Raw genomic sequence first — 23,746 nt, 5'->3', positions numbered from 1 at the left:
TTTAAAAATATTAAATTTTTTGAATAAAAATTATTAATAAAAAATATTTTTTATATAAATTATTAATTAAAATATATAAAGTTTAAATTTTATTCGGATAATAATAATCAGATTTAGAATCTGATTGTAGTTTAAATTAATTTTTAATTTAAGATTTAAATTGAATTCGAATATTATTAATATAAATTAAATTTAAATTTAAGTAATTTAATTTTCGCAAGTAACCTGCTCTACCCGTTGATTACCCTACCCGTTTATAAACAGTAGCTTCTTCTGTTCCATTAACTACATAGTAGATACAGTCATTAAGGCATTAATCAAAATATAAACTACAATTCTAGAGGGAGGGACCCAATTGAATTCCCTTCCTAGTACGGGTCCTAGTAGAGTAGCTAACAGAGCAGAATCCACAACATTTAACTACCCCAAATCAAAATCCTCACTGATGAGGTGAGCCAGAGCCCATGAAGTCACCTGCTGTTCCTTATCAATTTTAGGCGTTGCACTGACCGAATGAAACTTCTGCAGAATTACAAACACCCAAAATTGTGATTTCTTCCAAACCCAGAAATTAAAAACTGCAAAAAAGAAAAAAAGGGTCATCAGGATTGAAAATTTTCAGACACTAACCTCCATGATACATCATCAGCAAGTAGCCAGTCACCTTCCCTGTCCTGAAAAGTCAGTTTATAGCTGCTGCAGTTTTCTTGTCCTGTCCAATTACAGGGCAGTTCCCATATATATGTCAATTACATTGAAGATTAAGCTCAATAAAATACTGTTATTAATTAAGGAATTGGTTAATTATACTTACGTATCCCAAACATGCCATGCAAGGTTTGTTCAAGAGCTTGAAGAGAAGTGCAGAGACTAAGGTCGATTTTTCTTCCTATGGCTACTCCTTCCATCTTCACCTTAACGTACATGGACTTTGATGGTCTACCATGACAATCGACGCATCCACTGTCCACCGCCCGATCATTCTCCGGTCGTTTTTCTTTACTCCTGTGGCTAAGCTTCCTCCTCCGGAACTTAATCGGTGGCCACCCTACTATTCCATCACCATCTCCATCAGCTCTGCTCAAACAAAATATATCCACCTCTCAATCTTCAAGATTGCAAACTTACTAAAAAAAGAATGCAATATATCGTTTTAGGGTTGCACCTCAGAGTAACCTAATGGAAGTTCTTGTTAATTTTCGTGATATTTCAGGGAGTTAAACTACACAGAAAAAGACAAGCAGACAAAGAAAGAAGAAGCCAGATTATAAATACCTGTTCAAGGCAAAAGGGAAGCTTTTATCAAGATCTTTATGTTCATCATCTTCTTCCTCGTTAGGTTGTTTATTCCAAAGCAAAAGAGGCAACGTCCGAGGCACGTCATTTGTCTCCTCGAAGGCATCATAAAAACTACGTTTTTGGTTGTTGGTGCTAAAATCATCTTCAGCAGAAGCAGAATATGTTCCAGTAGACAACCACGAATGAAGCATACCCTGATTCATGATCATGATCACTTGGCCAGAGCTACCAGCAGACACCTTATTAGCGTCGAAACCATAGGCTGGAAGAGCGAGACCCAGTCGAAGCTCCATCATGCAAAGCTAAAAATCATAAAAGAAGAAGAAAACAGAGAACTTAGACCAATAAAATAAGCAAGACCAAGAAATGGGGTTTTTTTCTAGCGAGGGAGTGAGTGATCCGTGGGCTTGTTGCTAAGAAGGCAATTAATAGAAAACGTAAAGAGAGAGAAAATCGGAGACAGGGGAAGTTGGGGGGACAGCGGTGTAGGAACAGTAGCTAAGATGTCAGTATTACTGCTCCGCTTTTAGCCGACCCAGTTGCCCCTCCTTTGTTCCTTTCTCTTCCCCTGCATTGTTTTCGCCATCAACACGCGCACCCAACCACACGTGTCTCGTTATAACTTGTAAACATTAAAGAAAAACTGAAATTTTTACCAGGAATATGTACACACAAACAAGTAGATTCTATTTTATTTTTTCATTGAGGTACTATTGCATTGGATCAATAGTTAAAAAAAACAATTTTTATAAAATGTTATTATTTTCCAGGTCAAAAATTAAAAATATATTATTTTTAATTTAATTATAAAAGCTATTATAACTTTATTTATATTATATTTAATAGCTAAAAAAAGAGTTTGTAGTGCACGCGAGGTAATGGGAGCGTGAAAAGCTTAAAGAGTGGCGTGACCCGTGAGGAACCTAAAATACTACAAGGTTCTAGAGAGAGGGGCTTGTGCGATGGCTTTGTCCAAGTGTTGATGGAATACACGTCTTTTTCTCACTCTCCTTTCACATCCACACGTTTCTATTTTCTCCATCTATTTTCTCATTTCAAAATTACCTCTCCGTTTATTTTTTAAGAAAATTTTGAAATTTGTAATCTTAAATTATACTAATTTAAATACTTTTATCAATAGAAATACAACTTTGTAGGATTAGGTTTGAGCTGAATTAAAAATGAATAAAGAATTAAGTTTCAAAAAATGTCAAAATAATTAAAAATATTATTTTTTAAAGAAACTTATAAATTATTTAATTTAAAGAAAATGTTGAAAATTTATTGAATTAAATATTTTAATAAATATAAAGATAAAATAAAATGTCAAGCTAATAATTTGTATTATAATTCTATAACTGATCCGTATGTCTGTATTTATATTTGAAAAGAAAATTAAAAGAAAAAAAAAAAAAAAAAAGGCAAAGATGCATGTTCCCTACGTGGGTTATGTTTGGTTGAAATAAAATAAGAATGCAATAAGATGTCTCCATTTCCACTGAAAACCAGAGTTCCAATATTAAGTTGTGTTTGCTTAAACCCACCAACTTTCACTGCAACCACACCCACGATCTCTTGACTTTGGAATCACACCACCTTCACAACTTCACGTGATCCTCTTTGCCTCTCCCGGCCGGCAACCCCACGACACCCGCTGCTTCCGATTGCTGCCACCCCCATTCCGACAACTCGGTTACATTGTCCTCCACTATTTTCTTCTTTTTACTTATAGTCTTCAAACTCAATTTGTACTTTCATAATATTTACCTTTAATTTATAATTGCATAATTTAAAATAAAGAGTGAAGCTTATTAATTGGGCAAAAATATTATTACTTTTAAATAATTTTATTAACAATTTTTTTTTGTAAATAAAAGGATAAAAAATGTTAAAAGAAATTCAATTTTTGGGAAAATTAAAGCTATATTTAGTTATTCACGTGTGGTATGGTCCTAGAAGAGAGGAGGGGACCTTGTAACGTTGGGGTTTTATAATTAAGTATTATGGAGATTTGCATGTAGATACTCTCACATTCAGTGGATATGCTTTCTCTGCTACAATGTTTTCAATGGGTCTTATTCCATAGCAGGGCCAAGCTCTATTGTGTAGTGTCTTTTAAAGTTCTTGTCTCATTCTCACTAACAATGTCAATATGTCCTCAATCCTCACTACCATGTCCGTGGTGACTAAATTCATCCTAGATTCGACTTCTTTATTTATTCCAACCTGCTGATTTCTATTTAAAATCAGCTATTCAGATAGTTAAATAGTAGTAGATAATTAAAACAAATTTAATCTACAACAATTTTTAATATAGGAGATATGTGTAATATTTTTATATTTTAAAATTTATACATCAATGTACCCCTTATATTATATAATTCTTTCGTAATTACATATATTCAGTGAATTATATATACAATTAGAGTTTAAAAATTATTTAAAATTATAATGTAAATTTAAATATCTGGATATTCATAAATTTTATAATTAATACCTTTTATTCCACACGAATATAAAGAGTTCACTCCACGCATACAAGAAATAGCCCGACATCCATAATAAATAATCCAACCAGAAAAAACAAATTAAAAATAAACTTATTCTCCTCCCATTAAAATGCTTTGTAATTGATAATCTTTAAAAAATAGAGTAGCTATTTTTTTTTTCAGAAGTTTGAGAGAGTATTTTCTCATAGTGCTGTCAGAACGGACTGTCTAACCTGATTTAATCCGTATGGACTTGATTTAATCCGTATGGACTTGATTCCAAAACAAGCCGAGTTAAGAAAACCAATAATTTTTAATATTTAGAGTCGACTTCAAATCAAACTGCGCAGACTAACACAAACGTAATTTTTTTTTTAATTTAAATTAAAATTAAAAAATTAATTAAATTCACACTATTAATTAAAAATACATATTATACCAACTATGAGAAATAAATAAAAAAAGACATTATAATCAACAAATAAGTTTTTAACTCTATTTTTTTTAATTTAAATAAAACCTATTAAAATAGCCTAAATAATAAAATAAATTTATTAAAAACTATAAAAAATAAAAAAAAATATTAATTAATATTATCTTTATCCAAATCAACAACATTTAAATCTTATTTGAAAATTGATATATTTTCTATCTACCATTTTGTTATCATCCATATCTTGATCTTTATATGTAAAAAATAAAATTAATGAATAAAATGATGTTGTTTCAGTATTTTTAAAATGGGTAGTTCGCGGATTTGTGTCCGTGTAGAGTCGATTCCATAACAGGCCGGCTAAAATAAATATGTTTTAAAAATGAATCTCAAATCTCTTGTTTAGATCCGAACAAAATACAAATAATCCCAAACTATTCCTGGGCACAAACCCGTTTTGACATTACTATAATAGGATCAAGGAGAGAGCCCACAAAGAAGCAGTTATATGGATGATACGGATCCAATAATGCAAATTTTCAACAACAGTGTGGAGTAACCTTATATTATTCAAATGTGTTTAAAATGAGTTCAAAATCATATTCATATAATCCAAATACATTTGGAGCGTACTTCAATTCATATGGATAGATTTTGTGCAACACTTAATGCAATTATGGATTTATGGAGTCTAATCAAGCCTATAGGCTAAAACTACAAAAGGAAAGTCTAAAGTGAATATCAATAAAGATTTTTGTGAAAATTTAGTTTTGTTATAATGGATTTGATATGTATTATTATTTAAATACTTGTTTTATTTGGTCTTGTATTTTGGCAATAATCTATCTTCTAAGTTTTAGAGTATGGACTATGTTTTGGACTTATGTTTTATTACTTATAATTTATCTTCTAAATTTTAGAGTGTTGGACCATGTTTACTTATATTTTATTACTTATAATTTATTTTCTAAGTGTTAAGTTTTAGAGTGTTGGACCATGTTTTGGACTTATATTTTATTATTTGATATATTATTTTAGTGTGTGAATGAGTTTGGATTTTGTGTGTGATTTGGCCAAGTTTAAGAAAAATGTTTTAGAATATATAAAGACAAGAAATACTTGCAAGAGGGAACTTTTAATTAATTTTCAGATTTTTTTTTAATTGCTTTGAGTGAGAGTGAAGATTTGCTTTCATCAATTATATTAAGAATTTTAGCTAACTTATTAACTATTCATTGTGGCATTTGTTGAATTCTCATCTAAATCATTCTATAAGTGTTTCAACTTCTCTAGGTGCAGGTGTGCACATGACGTGAGTTTATCAAATCTTTGGATTTTATGTCTGTCTGTGCGTGTGTGTTTGAGACTTGTGCCATAAGATTTCACGTCAATCTCCATATCATTGTTAGAAATTTGCTCTATTAGATATGTATCAATGGCAGAATGTTAAATATTTGACATTTAAATCTTTTTTGTTTAATTTATATAAAATAAATTAAAACTGAACTATTATAAAGTATAAAATTTTATTTTAAACTTTTTTTTTATTTTAATAGGAGGGAGAGATTCCCATTAAATTAATTTAGGCCAAGATACTCCAATATAATCTGCATTTAGCAGTAAGCCAGCTTCACAGTCTAGATTATCCAACCACACAAGCTCAGCATCTTCTGCCACTGCTAATCTCGCATAATGATCTGCAACACTGTTGCTTTCTCTAAAAATCTTCTTAATTTTCACCCCCTAACCTTGCTGCAAAAGGCTACTGATGTTCCTTAATAAATTAGCAATTCTGAAAGATCCTTAGCCTTGTTCTTGAACTAAAGCCACAGCAGCTGCACGATTATAATTCAATCTTCTTCCACCCTCTTTCCCAAGCCAATTTTAAAGCACTGTAAATCCCCCACAACTCCGCTTCCAAAGGATCACATCCACCCAAAGCAAGCGTAAAACCGCAAAGCCAACGGCCGAAATGGTTCCTAAAGACACCAGCACAACCTCCTCCATGAGAATTCACACTGTCATCTGTGTTAACGGTTATCCATTCTAAGCCACCTAGTTGCCAAGCAATGAAAAACAAATGCTTCAACCCATTCTTGTGCAGCGAGTCTCTCTGCCATGCCACCTGAACCGTTTTAGCCTCCTTCAAAATAAAATCCGACGAGAGCTCAGAGTGGTGAGAATCACGATCAAAGATAAAGGAATTCTGCCACTTCCATAGCCACCATAGACCGACAGCAAACACAATATCCCAAGAAACACCATTGATCTGAGCATCAATACACTATAAATTAGAGGCCAGCCACCTAAACACATCATTGGTACGAAAGAAATCATTCTCAATTTGCCTAGCACCAAGCTTATTCCACAATCACATTGCCAAAGGGCAATCTCTTAAAGCATGGAAGATCGTTTTCGATGTAGAGGAGCATAAGCCACAACCATCAGAATTAGTAAAACCTCTCTTCTTTCTCTCTACGTTACACATGATTTTTTCGTGAGCAATTTCTCACATAAATATTCTAACTCACTATGTTCCTCTAGCCTTCCATATCCATTTCCAAACCCGTTGATGGTCTTCCCCATTAGGATTTAAAAAAACTTCATATCCCGATTTAACAGAATACCTACCTGACGAGTTTCTGCTCCAAATTATGCCATCAACATCCTCAACACCATTAGATAGAGTTAACAGTTGTAGGAAGCTCAAACTATTTCTAAGAAGAACTTGCCTCAAGACATCCCAATTCCATCTTACACCCTCAATCCAATAGTTGCGAATCTTGTCTGATAGACTCAAATGGGAAGCAGGCACCAAAGCGAACTCAATTAAAGGCCCTATAGACAGCTATAAATCTGTCCAAAAAAATATCTCATTCCCAGAAATCACATTGTGACTTATTCCTTTGCGAAGAAGCTCCAAACCAAAACACACCGCCTTCCAAATCATGGATGCTCCACTTTTCATCTTCATATCCCATGAAACTCTCCCAACAGCATATTTCTTAAACAAACATTTAGCCAAAAGCTCATCACAACTATGCAAAACTCGTCATGCTAGCTTGCTTACAAGTGTCTGGTTCATATGTCTCATACAACTTATACCAAGTCCACTCATATGTTTAGGCTTAGTCACCGCCGCCCAATTGATCAGGTGCAACTTCTTATTACTAGAATTTTCATGCCATAAAAAATCTTTACATATCTTTTCTATTTCTTTGCAAATTGAAATAGGAAGCACTGTAGTCTGCATTAAGAACACCAGAATTGCATTAAGAACCGAGCTAATCATAGTGACCCTCCCTGCTTTAGAAAGCATAGAGGCCTTCCAACCAGACAATTTGTGTTTCATCTTGTCAATAACCTTCCGAAATGAAGCTGGACCCACTCTCTCATGAAATGAAGGCATCCCCAGATGGCTGCCAAGACTATTAGTGCTAGCCATCCCTGCCATATTCACTAAACTTCCAGCCAAATCTGAAGTAATATTTGGAGAGAAAAATATGGAGGACTTGCTGAAATTTATTCGCCGCCCAAACACAAGCGAAAAATTATTCAAAATCTTCAAGATACAACTCATTTGCTTGACCGAGGCTTCAACGAAGAGACCATATCGTCAGCAAACATCAAATGAGATACAGCTGGTCCTCTTCTACATATAGGTATAGACTTCCATAACCCCTCATTGACCGACGCAACAATCATATTACTCAACTGCTCAATACATAAAACAAAAAGATAAGGGAACATAGCATTACCCTGCCGAACCCCTCGGGAAGGCCTGAACCCTTCTAATTTTTTACCATCCCATAGTAACTTCAACATAGTGGAGCTAACACATTTCATAATATTATTGATCCAAACATTTGAAAACTCAGTATTGGATAAAACTAATTCAAGAAATTTCCAATTAAGTCTATCATAGGCTTTTTCCAAGTCGATTTTCAAAGTCATATATAATTTCTATTTTAAACTTTTTATTTGCAGCTCTATCTTATATATATAATTTCTTTTCGCTATAAATTTGATTTGCGGACAATAATAACCTTATTATAATATTGTATTTTTTTTAATATAGTGTCCTCTCAATTATCTTCCATATGCTGCGCATTCATTTCCTATTTGCATATTCTTTTTTTAGTGTCAATCACAATTTCAAAATTCATTGAACAGGAATATTATAGAGAATAGCAAGAATTACCAGGGCTATGAATTTTTTTTTCCACAAAATAAATTTTATCAATTAACAATAACAATTAAATATAATTTATTAAACATTTAATATATATCAATTTTAATAAGCTATATGCGATTTGTGATCAGCAATAAATACAAATTATTTACTATTAATTATAAATAACAGTTAAATAAATATTATCTCTCTGAAGCGGAACGGAGCCACCAATAGAGAGTTGGTATCTCGACTCTTTCAAACTTACTATAGCTTAATTGGGAGATTAATTAAAGGGAATAATGCAAAACAACAAATATATCTCGTTTAAAAAAAAAACAACAAATATATTCATTTGAAAAAACAACAACAACAAATATATCTCTTAACGATTTCTCTTTTTATTTTTCCAAAAATAAAAAATCAATTTGTAATTTTAGTTGAACGTTCCATTTTTTAAGTAAATAAATGGCTGAGACTCTATTTTCATATTTTAATTGGTTGGAATATCCGTAATTTCGCTGTTTATTTTTTATTTTTAAATTTCAAAATTATAATAATAAGATTTATTAATAATATATTTTTTAATTATTTATATTAAATATAATTTTTTGTTTTTTTTAAATAAGGTACTGGAATATGAATACTTGAACCTGAGTCTCTATATGAGTAATATAGGACTAAGTTAGGATAGACTGTATTAAGTACAACTAATTTTTATGTTAAAATATTATTTAATAATTATATGAATTGTTTTTAATTTTATGATTTGTATATTCTATTTTTATTAAAATTTTATATTTTATAGATCATTAATATAATTTTGAGATAGATCTGATAATTTTTATATTTTATAGATAATTAATATAATTTTAAATTCAATAAAAGAGATAAATGATGTGGTTAAAAATAATTTATCAATTTATAAGAAAGAGAATGAAGTGGTTAGTGTTTACAGGCAATCACTTCGATGTAATTTATCACAGAAGGGCGAGTGTAAAAAAATAATCTTGAGTTTAAGAATAAATGTGTAAAAATGCGTAACTTGAATTCTCTATAAATGTTTTTGCTTTTATACCGTAAAAAGATAGAGTTAGTTGATAAATTTTCTGAAAATCTAATTAGTATTGGCTAGCAAATAAGAAAGTAGCCTTAAGTTTAAGAATGAGTGTATAAAAATATGTAACTCAAACTTTTATGTTAATGTTTTTACTTTTATACGGTAAAATAATGGAGTTAGTTGATAAATCTCTTGAAAATTTGACTAGCATCGACTAACGGATAAAAGATCTCGCGATTGTAAGCGCTTGTTGGATTCTATTTTCTAACAGTAACTTTATATCATGAATAACTTGACAGGCTCAAGAAATGATGAGTTTTCTGTCATTTTGAGTATCTACGATTATGATATTTGAATTTTTTTTTTCGTTATTGAGTGTTATAATTTAGTAGAGTCTTACCACGTGATTCATTACGATAATTACACATAATTAATTATGTCATACTAATAAATATATATAAATAATTAAATTTTAAATTTAGAATTAATTGATTATTAAACTACATTTAAATAAAATTAATCCCACTTTGCAGCCTTTTAAACACTATAATTGAGTGAAGAATTATTATATAGTATAATTCAGCAAATATACAAAAATACTTCTTTTTTCATCTATAATAATTTTGTTAATTTGGTGGTAGGGAAAATCTTATCCATAAAATGAATGAGATAGAGTATTAGATGTAATGAATTTGGGACAAGGGGAGAGAAGCTGAACCTGAACCTGAACCTGGGCTTGTTTTGAAATGAATTAAGCTCAATGATTTTATGAATAAAGCAATGAATCCATATATATCTTCAAACACTTTGCAACAAAGTCCTTATAATTTTGAGACATAAACTTATTTTACTACACAACTTGTTGGATGCTACTCGCTTTTGTCGGATCATTTTCAATTTTTATTCTCCTACAATTTTCCTTCAAAACCAACCAACCAGCCTTTATTTATTTATTATTAAATAAAATTAATTTATGCATTTAACACATTAATATTATTTTTTAAAAAAAAATTTCTAGAAAGTAAAGTATTTTTAATAAAAAGAAACTGAATTGAAAGTTTGAGACAAAATAAGTTGAATTTTTTAAATTTATAAAAATTTAAATTCATCAAATTAATTTATTCTAACTAGTGCCCTTGAATAAATTAGCAGTAAATACCACAGAGAGAAATCGACCCTTAATTAATTAATTACAAGGGCCACGTAGGGCTGACTTTTTCTTGCACAAGCATAATCAATTGATGGTGATTTTTTGTTTTTATGGTTTTTTTTAGAGCCCCAGCTTCACTAACTTTGAGAGAAGTTAGTGGAGACAGAGCAGGACATACGTGTAAGAACATAAAAATAGGTGGAAAATGGGGTGGTGTTTAGGAGAAGAAGGCAAGTGGATCAGTTGGCCGCAGTGTGTATGTCTTCCATTTTCCATTTTCCATTTATATATAGAAGACCAATGCTCTAGTTTTGAGACACTCGCATGACAATAGAATCCAGCGTCAGTGTTTTACCACCGACAGAAATACCAATCAGGCATTTAGCCAAAACTCCCACACACTGGGTCAACCATCAAGGACAATGGCATTTTAAGTTTTTAATAGTCATGAAACCACTCTAATAAGACAATTGAGCTCCGGTGCTAAGAGCCAATGATCTATAAATACAGGGACAGGACAATAGTAAATAAGAATTGAATGGAAATAAATAAAAAATTAAATTAATTTAAATTAAAATAATAAAAAATTAAATTAAAATTTTAAATTAATTTAATTTAATTATTTTTTTCACTTTATATCAAACAGTTGACTTTTAAAATTAAATAAAAAAGAAACCAAAGCCAGATAATCCCACAAAACCAAAACCCAATACAAATAAAAAGTAGTATTCGTAAAAAGCAAAAAACAAAAAACAAATGGTTTTGGCAACAGAACCATTCATACTCTCTCTCTCACATACAGAAATTATCCATGACAAGTTCAATTGTGGTTTATTCTAAACAATTTCAGTGCTGTTTTGATTTAGCTCAGGTTCTCATTCTGATTCTCTTTTTAACTTTAATTTTACTTTTATTTTTTATTAAAATCTTGATTATTACATATAAAATTGTAATACTTTTATATTCAATTTGAAATAGTAAATAATTTTAAAATTTTAACATTAAAACAATAATTAAAAAATATACAAACTTTTAAACAATACAAATATTAATATTAAAATATATATGATATATAATTCTTAACAAAAATATTATATTATTTTATATAAAACTATCAATTATATATTTTTTAGTTAAAAGATACATGTATAATTAATATCTAAAAATATATTATATAACTAATATATAATTCATTTATATAATTAATAACTATAAAATAATTTAATATATTTATAACTGATATTATTTTAAAAAATATAAAAATAAAAGATAGTATTAAATTATATATATCCATATGCCTATATGGAATTCTAATTACATACAATATGTATAATTTTATTAAGATTATAAATACATAAAGTTAATTTTTCAATTCGATGTTACAAAATAGTTTTGATATAATTTTAATTTGATTCTCAATAAAAAATTAAACCGAACTCAATTCAATAGTTTAATTTTTATATTAATAATTTATTTTTTATTTCAATAAAATTCTTTGATTCGGTTTGAATTGATTTTTATATTAATAATTTATTTTTTATTTTAATAAAATTCTTTCATTCGGTTTAAAACTCAAAAACTATGCTCTAATACCCTAATAAAAATATTATCCCTTTTCTCACTTTATCTCATATTATTTATTTTTTCTTGTTTCTCCTTTATTTTTTTTAAATAATTCTCACATTTGCACCGTTTTAGAATGAATTTTGAATAAATATACTCAAATTTTATTTTGATAGGAAGATATTGAATTATTTAAGGAGAATACACATATAGGTGGATTTTTTACATTGAAATTTTAAAATTGATATATTAATAGTTAAAATTTCAAATTTATTTATAATCATTGAATAATATATCGTTTAGCTATACTACAAGAATACATGTGTGATATGCTTATCTTCATTTTTAATAGATAGTTAATATTTTATAACTATTAAGAAGATATTCATATATAAAAATATTTTTATTTTATATATATCATATATATATGTATATTTTTTTTAACATATACGTATAAATATTAAAATTAATTTTTAAGATGTATGCAAATATAATTTAATAAATGTTGAATATTGATCCTAAAATTAAAATTTTTTTTAAAATTTTTTTTAATATATATATTTACTCATATTGCTTTTGTAAAATTAATTAACCCATATTATTAAAATATTCTTGAAACTAATAAAATTTTATTTTTTTAAATATATTTTATATTAAGAAAAAAGTCCACTCGGATGTGATTATTTCAGGTTTTTTTTACCAATAACAGTTGAGTCACTTTTAGCTTATGTTAATTATATTTACCAATAATAATTTCATATCAAATTTTATGAATTATTTTGTAGATAAATGTTAATTGTTTTTAAAATATTCATTTAATTTTTAGTCAAAACGATTGAATTGAGCCATATTACGAATGTCTGCTCCAGACGATTTGAATTTGGGCTTGGAAACCCTTCAGCCAGTGCGTTTAGGCAAAGGTGGTTAATAATTTACCTATGAGGAATCGTTTATCGAGTTGGAAGCTCATCCTCTCAAAAAACAACAATATGTAAATTTTGGTATAAAAAATTAATAATTATAAAGTTTATATTTAATAATAAACAAGTGAAGCCACCGACCAAGAAAGATTTATGAAAACCGGACTTGATACTCGAGTTGTGGAGGATAGTCTCTTTCTCGTCAATCGTGTACGGTACTCATTATATGAATGCACTGAGGACTTTTTTTTAACATGTAGCTTAATGTAGATACTTACGTTTCTACTGGTTATTGCAGGTTTGATGATGAATGGGAAGAGTTGCAGATTGAGATGGAAGTCAATATCAAACACGGTCGGATCTGTCGAGAGGAAGACCTTATCATTAGGATGCACAAGCTACTTAGGCAAACGGAAACGTGGCTTTTGAAATATTTTCAATCACTAACATACCTGCATATCCTTATTCTTACCTGTAGACGATCACTTATTGCTGGTGACTGCCCGGTCAGACGGACAATGAGGTGAAAGCTACTGGAACACCGGCAAAAGAAAAACCACCAATCCTAGCAACCACAAGAATGGCAATGATGACATACCAGAACAAGATGCAACAAAATTCTCATCCTCTAGCAACACTAGTCCAGAAAGCAAACCAGAAGAATTGGATGGAAAGAAAAAAGAAAAGAGCAGAGATCAGTTACCAATAGTTGGATACAGGATGCATAAACCCTGAATTATTACATAGAATCTCCACTGGTTCCAGCCAGCAGCGATGCATTTGTCTTCAACAATAAGCCTTTTATCACCTACTACGACTCCTTAGTTTTACTTGAATCATTAGAGCTATAATGATGAGATGTATTTCACAGGTGGACCTGCAAATTTTCTGATACTCTCATACCTTACCTTCTTCCATGTTCTGTAGTCAGATCGAGTTTTTCGTTTTTCAAGGCTTTCCTACAAAATATGTCGTCTTGCCTGCACTGATGAGGATTGGTTATGATAAAATTACTAGTGTTTTTATCAAACAGGACTAAAATGTGCTATTAGTGGTGTGTGCACTAAGCAGGAATAGAATGTGCAGCAGTTACCCTAATGCTTCTCTCCTGTCTCCTAACAGGGAAAAAAATTACAGTGCTTACCGTAAAAAAGAAAAGAGAAGCAGATGGTACTGAAGTGTCTCAGTTTGAGTCATAGTTTTCATCACAATTTTTTTTAAAAAAAAATGTTTACAGGTACATCCCTGGTGAAATAACACCGTAATAGAATAGATTTCACTTGTCAAGTCGCAACCAACATCCTCGGGATGAAGCAGCAAGTCTCAAGCTAAATGGTAACGCATAACAAGGAAAAAAAATTTAAACCCATTAACATTTGACATGGTAAAAAAACTGGTTACAAGCATCGAAAATTAAAGGATATACAGATTCAATTCAGTGGCAAGACATGGTAACATGAGCCAATTAATGAAATATGATTACAAACATTTGCATTGTAAGATCAGCAATAATACAAAGTTGAACATCCAAGTAAAAAGAAAATAAACATGACATATCATGTCATTAGATGGCACTGCATCACAATACTTCATCATCATGTTGAGAATATAGCATATCATTCTCATTCCCAAGTGGCAATGATGGTGGAGTTCCAGGTGGAATAGAAGCAGCACCGTTCTCACCAGCACATATGCACAAAGCCTCTGCATCCCTGAGGATTGCATCAAGGTCAATACGGCCACTCAGCTCATTGATGAACTTCAAGAGTGTGTCGAAGTCCATCTGCTCGCCCATTATCTTCTTGCGATATCGCTTCAAGATTGCTACACATGCATATAGGTGCAGGTGCTCAGACAAATAGTGTGTCCACAAAACCTCCCACAGTCGCATTACCTTCTCAAATTCAAATTCTCTGGAAAATTAAAATTTATACATCAAATATAACTACAGGAACATGGTCATTTTTTTCCTTTTCTGTTCACATTAAATGAAGGAGTAAGAAATTGAATACAAAAGAAATAACATAAAATTTAGATGATTATGATGGGCAGTATAGGTACCACTTACAAGAATCAACGAATTTGTTAACTGTAGGATATATTAAATGGCACTTTTGGAATCAAAATGACTTCTGAATGGTTTACCTAAAACAGTGATATTTGTTGCAACTTTCTTCTCCATTTTATAAATGAAATGGAGAAAACAGGGATGTAGGATTTTTATATGACTGTGCGTCAACCAAGTAAATCAAATCAAATCGTATTCTTAAAATCAGCAAATAAGTCAACACTTCCCCTCAAGTTGGTGCATAGATATCGCATATGCCCAACTTGCAAATCAGATTATGACAGATCTTATTGTTGAGCCCTTTAGTAAACACATCCACAAATTGCCTAGTGGAAGTTACATGAACTAAACTCAAAACACCGTCTGTTAATTTTTCATTAATAAAGTGTCGATCAATCTCAACGTGCTTCATTCGGTTATGTTGGACTGGATTTTGTGCTATACTGATAATAGATTTTTTGTCACAATACAAAATTATTTTATCTCTCTCGAGCAACTTCAACTCCTCCAATAACTTCTGCAACCATAAAAGTTCACACTCACCTTGAGTCATTGCTCTGTATTCTGCTTCAGCACTTGACTGAACTACACTTAGTTTTTTGGTCCTCCAAGCGACAAGGTTCCCTCCCACAACTTTGCAGTAGTTGTGGGGTGGATCTCCTGTTATTGAGAGATCATGCCAAATCTGCATCTGTAAAAGCTTCAATTCGAAAGTGACCATGTTTAGAATAAAGAAGCCCTTTCCCTGATGCAGACTTTTAAGTATCTCAAAATGCGAACTACAGCTTGCATATGAGTCTCGCTAGGGTCATGCAAGAATTGGCTGACTAAGCTAACTGCATAAGTTATATTCGGTCGAGTGTGTGAGAGATAAATTAACTTCCCTACCAATCTCTGGTATCTTTCAATACTATGGACTCACCAATTTCTATTTGCATCTTGTGATTACTTTTAATGGGAGATTTTGCTAGTTTACACCCTAATATACCAATTTCTTCCAAAATATCTAGAATATACTTTCTTTAGGAGATAAAAATTTCTTTTTCTAATCTAGCCATCTCAATACCTAGGAAATATTGCAGCTTTCCTAAATCGTTGATTTCAAATTCTTGAGCCAATAACCTTTTTAGTTGAATTATTTCCTCTTTGTCAATCACTTATATCATCAACATACACGATAAGAAAGGTGATCGTGCCCTTGTGATGTTTAATAAACAGAGTGCGATCAACATTGCTCTGTTGGTAACCAAAGGACATCATGACTCTGCTAAACCTATCAAACCAAGATTTGTGGAGATTGTTTTAGTCCATACAAAACCTTTTTCTAACCTGCACACCTTTCCTTGTATCTTCTCATCAGCGAACCCAGGAGAGATCTCCATGAACACTTCTTCTCCTAAATCTCCATGGAGGAAAACATTCTTTACATCAAACTGTTGTAAGTTCCAGTCCAAGTTGGCAGCAAAAGATAATAGGACTGTGATTGAGTTCATTTTTTCAACTGGGCCAAATGTCTCTTGATAATCTACTTCATAGGTTTGGTGAATCCTTTAGCAACCAATATGACCTTAAACCGTTCAATTGTGCCATCAGTTTTGTGTTTCATTGTGAACACCCACTTACAACCAACAAGTTTCTTCCCGGGTGGGAGAGTGACGAGCTCCCAAGTCTCACTTTTAGTCCGTGCTTTCATCTCTTCAATCATTACTCCCTTCCATTTAGGATCTGCAAGAACTTCTTCCAATCCTGTAGAATAGATACAGAGAAAATAGACAATACAAAAGCTCTACAGGAAGGAGACGGATTCATAAAAAACAAAGTTAAAAATAAAGTGTTTAGTATAAAATCTGACCTCTTTTCTTTGTGCAATAGGTTTATCTAAATCATTGGAGCATTCAAGAGTTGTGAATAACTCACCAGAAGAAAGTTCTTGACTCCGAATAGACTGCATAATGGCTTCTTCTGCCTTGTCTCTCCTCGAATATCTCCTCAAATCTTGCTCGTCCAAACATCCAATTTTCTTCCCCTAATTGGACACCTTCCCCTGTCTACTAAAACTCGAACTCTCTAGCTGAATCATATCATTCAGAATCACAGAGTTCGGAATCACCTCTTCTTGCTCATTATTCTCCCCCTGAAAAGGTGAGTGGGTGGCACTGAAGTAGGGTTCAGTTTCTTGGAAGATAATATCCATACTGATAAAGTATTTCCTATATGGAGGGTGATAACACCTATATCCTTTTTGTGTTGGAGAATACACAACAAACATACATTTAAGGGTATCGGAGTCCAACTTTCCCACCGTCTTAGAATGGACAAAGCAACCACACCCAAATACTTTTTGTGGAACAATGTATGAATTCTTTCCTTCTAGAACCTCCAAAGAACTCATAAAGTCAAGGGCCTTGAGAAGCATTCTAATGATAAGATAAGCAGATAGAGGACTGTATCTCCACAATATGCTTAGGATAGGTTCATGGTAAACATAAGTGATCGAGCTACCTCCAATAGATGCTTGTTTTTCATTTCAACAACGCCATTTTGAACACTAGTATAAAGACAACTTGTCTAGTGTACTATTCTATTATTCTCCAAATAAATATGGAGCCTACTATCCATGTATTATCTTCTATTGTCAATTCTCAAAATTTTCACCTCAGTATCAAATTGAGTACAAATAATCTTGTGAAAGGATTAAAAACAAGAAAATATATCACTTTTAGCTTTAATCAAATAGATTCAAATCATTCGAGTGCAACAATCAATAAAGATGACAAACCATCGATTACTAGATAAGGAGACAGTTTGAGTAGACCTCCAAACATCAGAATAAATAGTCACAAAAGGAATTTGGCTTTTATTATGATTCAAAGGATATGAGGCTATAGTGTGCTTAGCATACTCACGAGCATCAGAAAATAAAGAACCAAACTGAGTTCTAACAAACAAACTAGGATAAAGTTTTTTTAAGACAAAAAATGATGGATGCCCTAACCGCCTGTGACACTGTATTGACATTCCTATTTTCTCTAAAACAGGCTTGAAATATTGGAGAACCTAGATCACCTTCCAACATATATAAGCCATCATGCAATCTACCATTTTCAATCCTCTTCCCTATGAGAAGATCCTGAATAATACAATGATCAAGAAAGAATTTAATTTTACAGTTAAGAGCATTGGTGATAGCACTAATAAATAAAAAGTTGACAGGAAAACGAGGAACATAAAGAACAAATGATAATTAAATATTGGATGCACAAATAACAGAACCAGTTCCGAATATGGGAGTAAAAACCATCAACAATTCTGACACTATCCTTGGTTAGAGAAGGAAAATAATTGAGAAAGTTTTTAGAAGAGTCTATCATGTGTATTCGCACTAGAATCAATAATCCATGGAATAATATCAAGAGAGGAAGCATCACCTGACTTTACAAAGTTAGATGTGGCACCAAAGGAGGAAAAGGTGTCAATATGAGACAGAAGGCACTTGAGACTCTGAATTTTATTAGGGGAAAGGAACTCAGCCGTTGTTGTCTCCTTTGACTCCTTAAAGGGCTCCTCCATAGTTTCTGCTAAATTATCTTGAGTTCTGAAGGTACCTCGTTTCCTCCCACGGCCTCTAGTGGGACGACCATGTAATTTCCAACAAGTCTACTTGTTCCCACAATAATCACAATGCAGGTTGGTGATCTTTCTTCTAAGAATTAGGAGGCTGTGGTGTGCTCAAACTAGTAGCCAACCTAACCTTTTCAACTGGTGCAGTATAGAGTATAGCATATCGACGACTTTTCTCTTGCTGAATATGGGCGTGGGCCCCTTCTAGAGAAGGAAAATGATTTTTTTCCCAACACTTAGACCTGAATTGGATCATATTCGTTATTCAATCCTGCAAGAAAATTATAGACTAACTCCATTTCAATCATTCTTTGAAATTTAACTGCATTTCCAATATAGTTTGCTTGGAAGTCTTGATAGTAATCAAGTTCTTGCCATAGGCCACATAACTCAAAATAAAATTGGGAGATAGTCATTTCTCTTTACTTATTACCATGGATATTATTCCGAATATCATAAATTTGGACATCATTCCCAATATTAGAATAAGTTAAGGACAAAGCCTTCCATATCTTTGCAGCAGTATCAATTAACAATAGGACTTAAAGATATGAGGTTGCATCGAGTTAAGTAATCATGTCATAACAAGATAATTATCCGAGTCCCATTGAGGAAAATCTGGATCACTCTCATCTGGTTGCTTCTTATTAGCGGTGACGTGCCCCTGCAATCCTCTAACCTTAATAAACAACAAACAAGACCTTGATCAAGAAAGATAATTAGTTCCATCAAGTTTTACGGGACTAATTTGCAAGGAAGGATTATCAGAGTTAGAAATCGAGACCCTTTTACCTTCTGCCATGATAAAAACAAATGAACCGTGAAAGAATAGGAGGTACTCAAGGTTGTACACACAAGAGAGCCCAATTGAATCACCAAAAGACCAGGTAGTAGCACGGGAAGGTTGGAAAGATGGTTGAAATTGGCGCCGAAGTGATCGGAGTGGCAAAGCAGCGTCGAATGATGTCTCGCACACTGGGAAGGGAGGGCGCGTGAGCCTCACACGCGAGATTTTCCAGCGTCGGAGCTGGGCGGTCAGGCCGGCAACGGTCCAACGATTCTCCTAGTGCCGGCGGTGAGAGGTAGAAAGATTTTTAGATGGAGTAGTACCAAAAAGGGAGATCTAGAGTTTCAAAACTCTAAAGAGGAAAAATTAAATTTAAGTCCTAAAATCAGGAAAAAGCTTTGATACCATGAAGAATTTTGGAGAATTTTAGAATATTTTATATTCACTCTTGATCTTTACAAGTGATTTACATGAATATTTATACACAAAAAATTATAACTAAACAGGAAGCAAAATAATCAAATAATAATTATAAAAATAATTAAAGATCCTAATCAAATCAAATCATATCCTTAGAATCAACAAATAAGTCAATAGATTAAAAGTGTACTATCTTGTAAGTAAAGTCATGGAGTTATAGCCTTCTTGTCCAACTTTCCAAAGCACCAAGCTAATCAATAGCAGACTTTTAAGGTGTTGTACTTGATTTTAACCATTCCCTTCATTATTTGAAAAAAAAAATACATTATCACAAATGGGGAATCTTATATTACCATTCACCCATACTTCTCAGACCCTCAACTGCACCTTTTTTATTTTTCGAAACAGATAGAAGACAGCGCACAAGGATCCTCATACAGACTACAATAATACGAACTTCTCTATCTTATACATGATTGTGTAAAATTAAGCTAATTAAACTTAATGGACTTATGGCCAAAATGATTGAATATCAGCTCTTGTGATTGCAAAATATTCTAGTTTCACATGCAGCATAAGATATTTTTAACAGGATATAGAAAGTACACAACAAGAAGGTACTTCATCAGCATCAACAAAGACTGGAAAGTGATATGAGCAGCAATCTGACCTTTTAAATTGTATTAGAATCCAGCGGAAACAAAAGAAGTAATTCAAGCAATCATTCTGCTTGAAATAGTTGTGCAATGGACTGTCTAGGATCTCTATCAGCTGCCACAACGAAACAAAAATTTAACTCAGAGATTTACCTCTCATTCAAAAAAATTAATTAACACATATCTGAGTCATTTGACCTCTCACAGACATTAACTACTCGATAAAGCAATCAGTTACCATCCATAAGGACATTATTCTTTACTTTTTATTTAATTTTTAATTTTTACAGTGGCGGTGTGAAATCATAATTGGGTAAGCTAAATGGTTAAAAGAGCTACTAAGGGTACATTACAATTTTAGCCAATTTTTTAATTCTTGTCAATTTTAGCTTCAACCTTTCACATTGAAAACGATTTTAGAAATCTCACCCAAATTGACACCACCCTTGGTGGGAACTACTCAACCAAATAGAAAAGCTTTGAGGAAAGTGACATTTCAGCCCCTTGTCTCTCCATTCCCTCCTCCCTCCCCTTCCCAAAATCTTTATTCATAAATTTCTCCCTGTTTTTCTTTTTTCTTTTTTTTTAAATGCTCGTTAGATAAACCCAGAAAAGAAATCAGCTCTTCATTTGATATTTGTAAAGCTGTATGGAACTAATACCATCAACATTTCAAAAAGTGAAAACTTCAAAATCAGCAGCCAAATAGGCAATAAAGACAAGTAAATATGCAAATAATAATAAGAAGAAGAAGAAAAAAATAAAAATGATTGAACATATAAAACCAAAATAATTGATAGATAACAAACAGTCATTGATACAACTAAAAAAAGGGACACTATAATCTAATACATAATTCAATGGGTAAACCAACAAACAAATACCCTTAAAGCTCAAACGTGAAATATCATTTACCAATGGAGCAATTCCAACACAACATGCCAAAATACCTATAAGATTCTAAAAATGAGAATTACCTTGGATAATGCAAAAAGTTGAGAGTGCATGCCACTTTGGTCACGATTAAAGTTGGGTCCAAGACGTTCCATCAGTGCTACAAAGCACCAAAATGATTCTGATTCATCCTCCATCACAAACAAAATAGGAGACAGCAAATCACTCATACCCTGTTAGGAAAGGCCAGAAACTAGAAAGTGTAAGCATGCCCAAAAAGGTAGAAACAGAAAAAATTCCATATATGCATTCAGCACACAACATAACAATATTTAAACAGCTAAAAGGTTTACCACCCTCAAGAGAAATATGGGACAGGACTAGGGATGTCTTTAATATGATGTAATGCAAAGCAATATAACCAATCATGTATAATGTAATTGTCATTAAATAACTATGTTTGACTGAAATATGAAAATATATATGTAATGTAATGATAATTTTTATTTACTATTTAGTTTATTTATGGTGGTAATGATTGGTGGTAATGATTGCAATGATAGGTGGTGGTGGTAATTGTTAGCATGTAGTATTAATAAGATTCTAGTGTATTGAAGAAGGTTCTAGTATACCCTTGATTAGAAGATTCTAGGTTCTAGACATCATATAAATAGGTGCCCTATATATGTTGTACGGTATACAATACAAGTCAAGTATTTTTCCATCAAAAGTAAGATGGTATTAGAGCGAGTTACATGTCTTTAGCCTCCAATTTTTTTTACTTCCTCTCGTCCCGAAAATTCTCCCTAGGTCAAGAAATAGCAGAGAGCAGCTCTGCCAGAGCCAGTCAGCTCCAACAAGAGACGTCTCCAGAACAATCACCGACGACACCTTGAAACTGCAAAACTCAGATAATACAGCGATGGTTCTCGTCTTCGTTCAATTAAACGACATCAATTACAGAGGCTGAACTGAAATCGAGCAACGAAAATCGCTCTCGGTGCCAAGAACAAGCTTACGTTTGTGGAAGGGAAACTCATTGTGCCTAAGAATGGATTTGAAGATTACGAGAAGTAGAAACGATGTGATTATATGGTAATGTTGTGGATCCTCAACTCTATTTCAAAGGATCTGGTTGGAAGTTTTTTTTATGCCACCACTGCTCGAGAACACTGGCTTGAATTAGGAGAAAGGTATGGTGAGAGCAACAGATCGATGATTTATCAAATCAAGCGAAGAATAGCGTCGATCTTGCAAGAGAATCTCTCAGTGATGACGTACTACAATAAATTTGTTATAAGTTATAGAAAGTAAATATGTTAATATAGGAAGTAAATATTGATAGATAGATCAGTTGCTTAATCTTAGGGATTGTATAATTATAGGCTTGATTTTCCTTCCTGTTTAGTTACCGTCTCTCATGTATAAATAGGTTGTAATCTCTATTGTGATATACAACAATAAATATTATCTTTCTACATGGTATCAGAGCCTGTCTCATAGAGATTTTTTTTCTCTTTTCTCTCTCGTAAAGTTTTAAAATTTTTTTTGGAGACTTAGGACTCCGTTCATTTGGGTTATCCATAAAGGGTAACATTTGGATCTCACCATCGCTGGAGTCACCACACCAACTCCTTGTCAGATTTGAGGTTTGTTTGCCGTTCGGGTGTTGGGTGGAGGTGTTTTATTTGGTACTATTTTATCGGCACTGTTCACGGTACTGTTCATCGGTACTGTTCACGTGGTACTGTTCACGTGGTACTGTTCATCGGTACTGTTCACGCCGGGTACTGTTTTCTGATTCTGTGTTTCTTTTGTTGCTATCGTTTTTGGGTTGATTGTGCTTATGGCTAGAGTTAAAACCACCACCGTAACTGATGTGATTCCTATGATGACTAAAATCACGGAACACAAATTGAATGGATCTTCCGATCAGGGAATTTTGATATCTGCAGATGAGTATGCACAATTCATCCAATACCAGGCATCTATAAAATCTTCTAATTCCTCCTCTATCACTGCAATTGCCGAGTCAGGTAACTCTACTGCATGTCTTGTGTCTTCATCCTCCAAATGGGTTATTGATTCTGGTGCTACCGATCATATGTCAGGTAATTCTACCCTTTTGTCCAATCTTGAGTCTCATACATCGCCTTCTTATGTTACTCTTGCTGATGGCACTAAATCGTCTGTCATGGGTTCTGGTCATGTCAAC

At 32.4% G+C, this 23,746-nt stretch overlaps 2 protein-coding genes across 5 annotated transcripts in view; both read right to left on the bottom strand.

Moving 5' to 3' along the window:
* Positions 1-281: 281 nt before the first annotated feature.
* Positions 282-1,702, bottom strand: LOC110618065 (auxin-responsive protein IAA31). The gene is made up of 4 exons (XM_021761092.2): positions 1,276-1,702; positions 815-1,077; positions 631-712; positions 282-522 (listed from the first exon to the last, which is right to left on the bottom strand). Exons 1-4 carry the CDS (start codon positions 1,593-1,595, stop codon positions 471-473), a joined length of 717 nt encoding a protein of 238 aa, XP_021616784.1. The 5' UTR covers positions 1,596-1,702; the 3' UTR covers positions 282-470.
* A 12,733-nt stretch (positions 1,703-14,435) lies between these two features.
* The window catches only part of LOC110617288 (TBC1 domain family member 15), a 29,910-nt gene continuing 20,599 nt past the window's right edge, over positions 14,436-23,746 (bottom strand). For 3 of the 4 annotated variants that reach the window (XM_021759987.2, XM_021759986.2, XM_043957877.1), the window contains 3 exons: positions 21,615-21,764; positions 20,652-20,752; positions 14,436-14,998 (listed from right to left, as the gene is read on the bottom strand). In XM_021759987.2, coding sequence (XP_021615679.1) covers positions 14,665-14,998; positions 20,652-20,752; positions 21,615-21,764 — 585 coding nt within the window. In that variant the 3' untranslated portion in view covers positions 14,436-14,664. Of the gene's footprint in view, positions 18,284-20,651; positions 20,753-21,614; positions 21,765-23,746 lie in introns of all 4 variants that reach the window. The other variant, XM_043957878.1, reaches the window with a different exon arrangement.

The sequence above is a fragment of the Manihot esculenta genome, chromosome 6 (assembly GCF_001659605.2).
Source record: "Manihot esculenta cultivar AM560-2 chromosome 6, M.esculenta_v8, whole genome shotgun sequence".
Taxonomy (NCBI): domain Eukaryota; kingdom Viridiplantae; phylum Streptophyta; class Magnoliopsida; order Malpighiales; family Euphorbiaceae; genus Manihot; species Manihot esculenta.
Note: the sequence above shows the minus strand (reverse complement) of the source record. Positions and strands in the feature narration are given on the sequence as shown.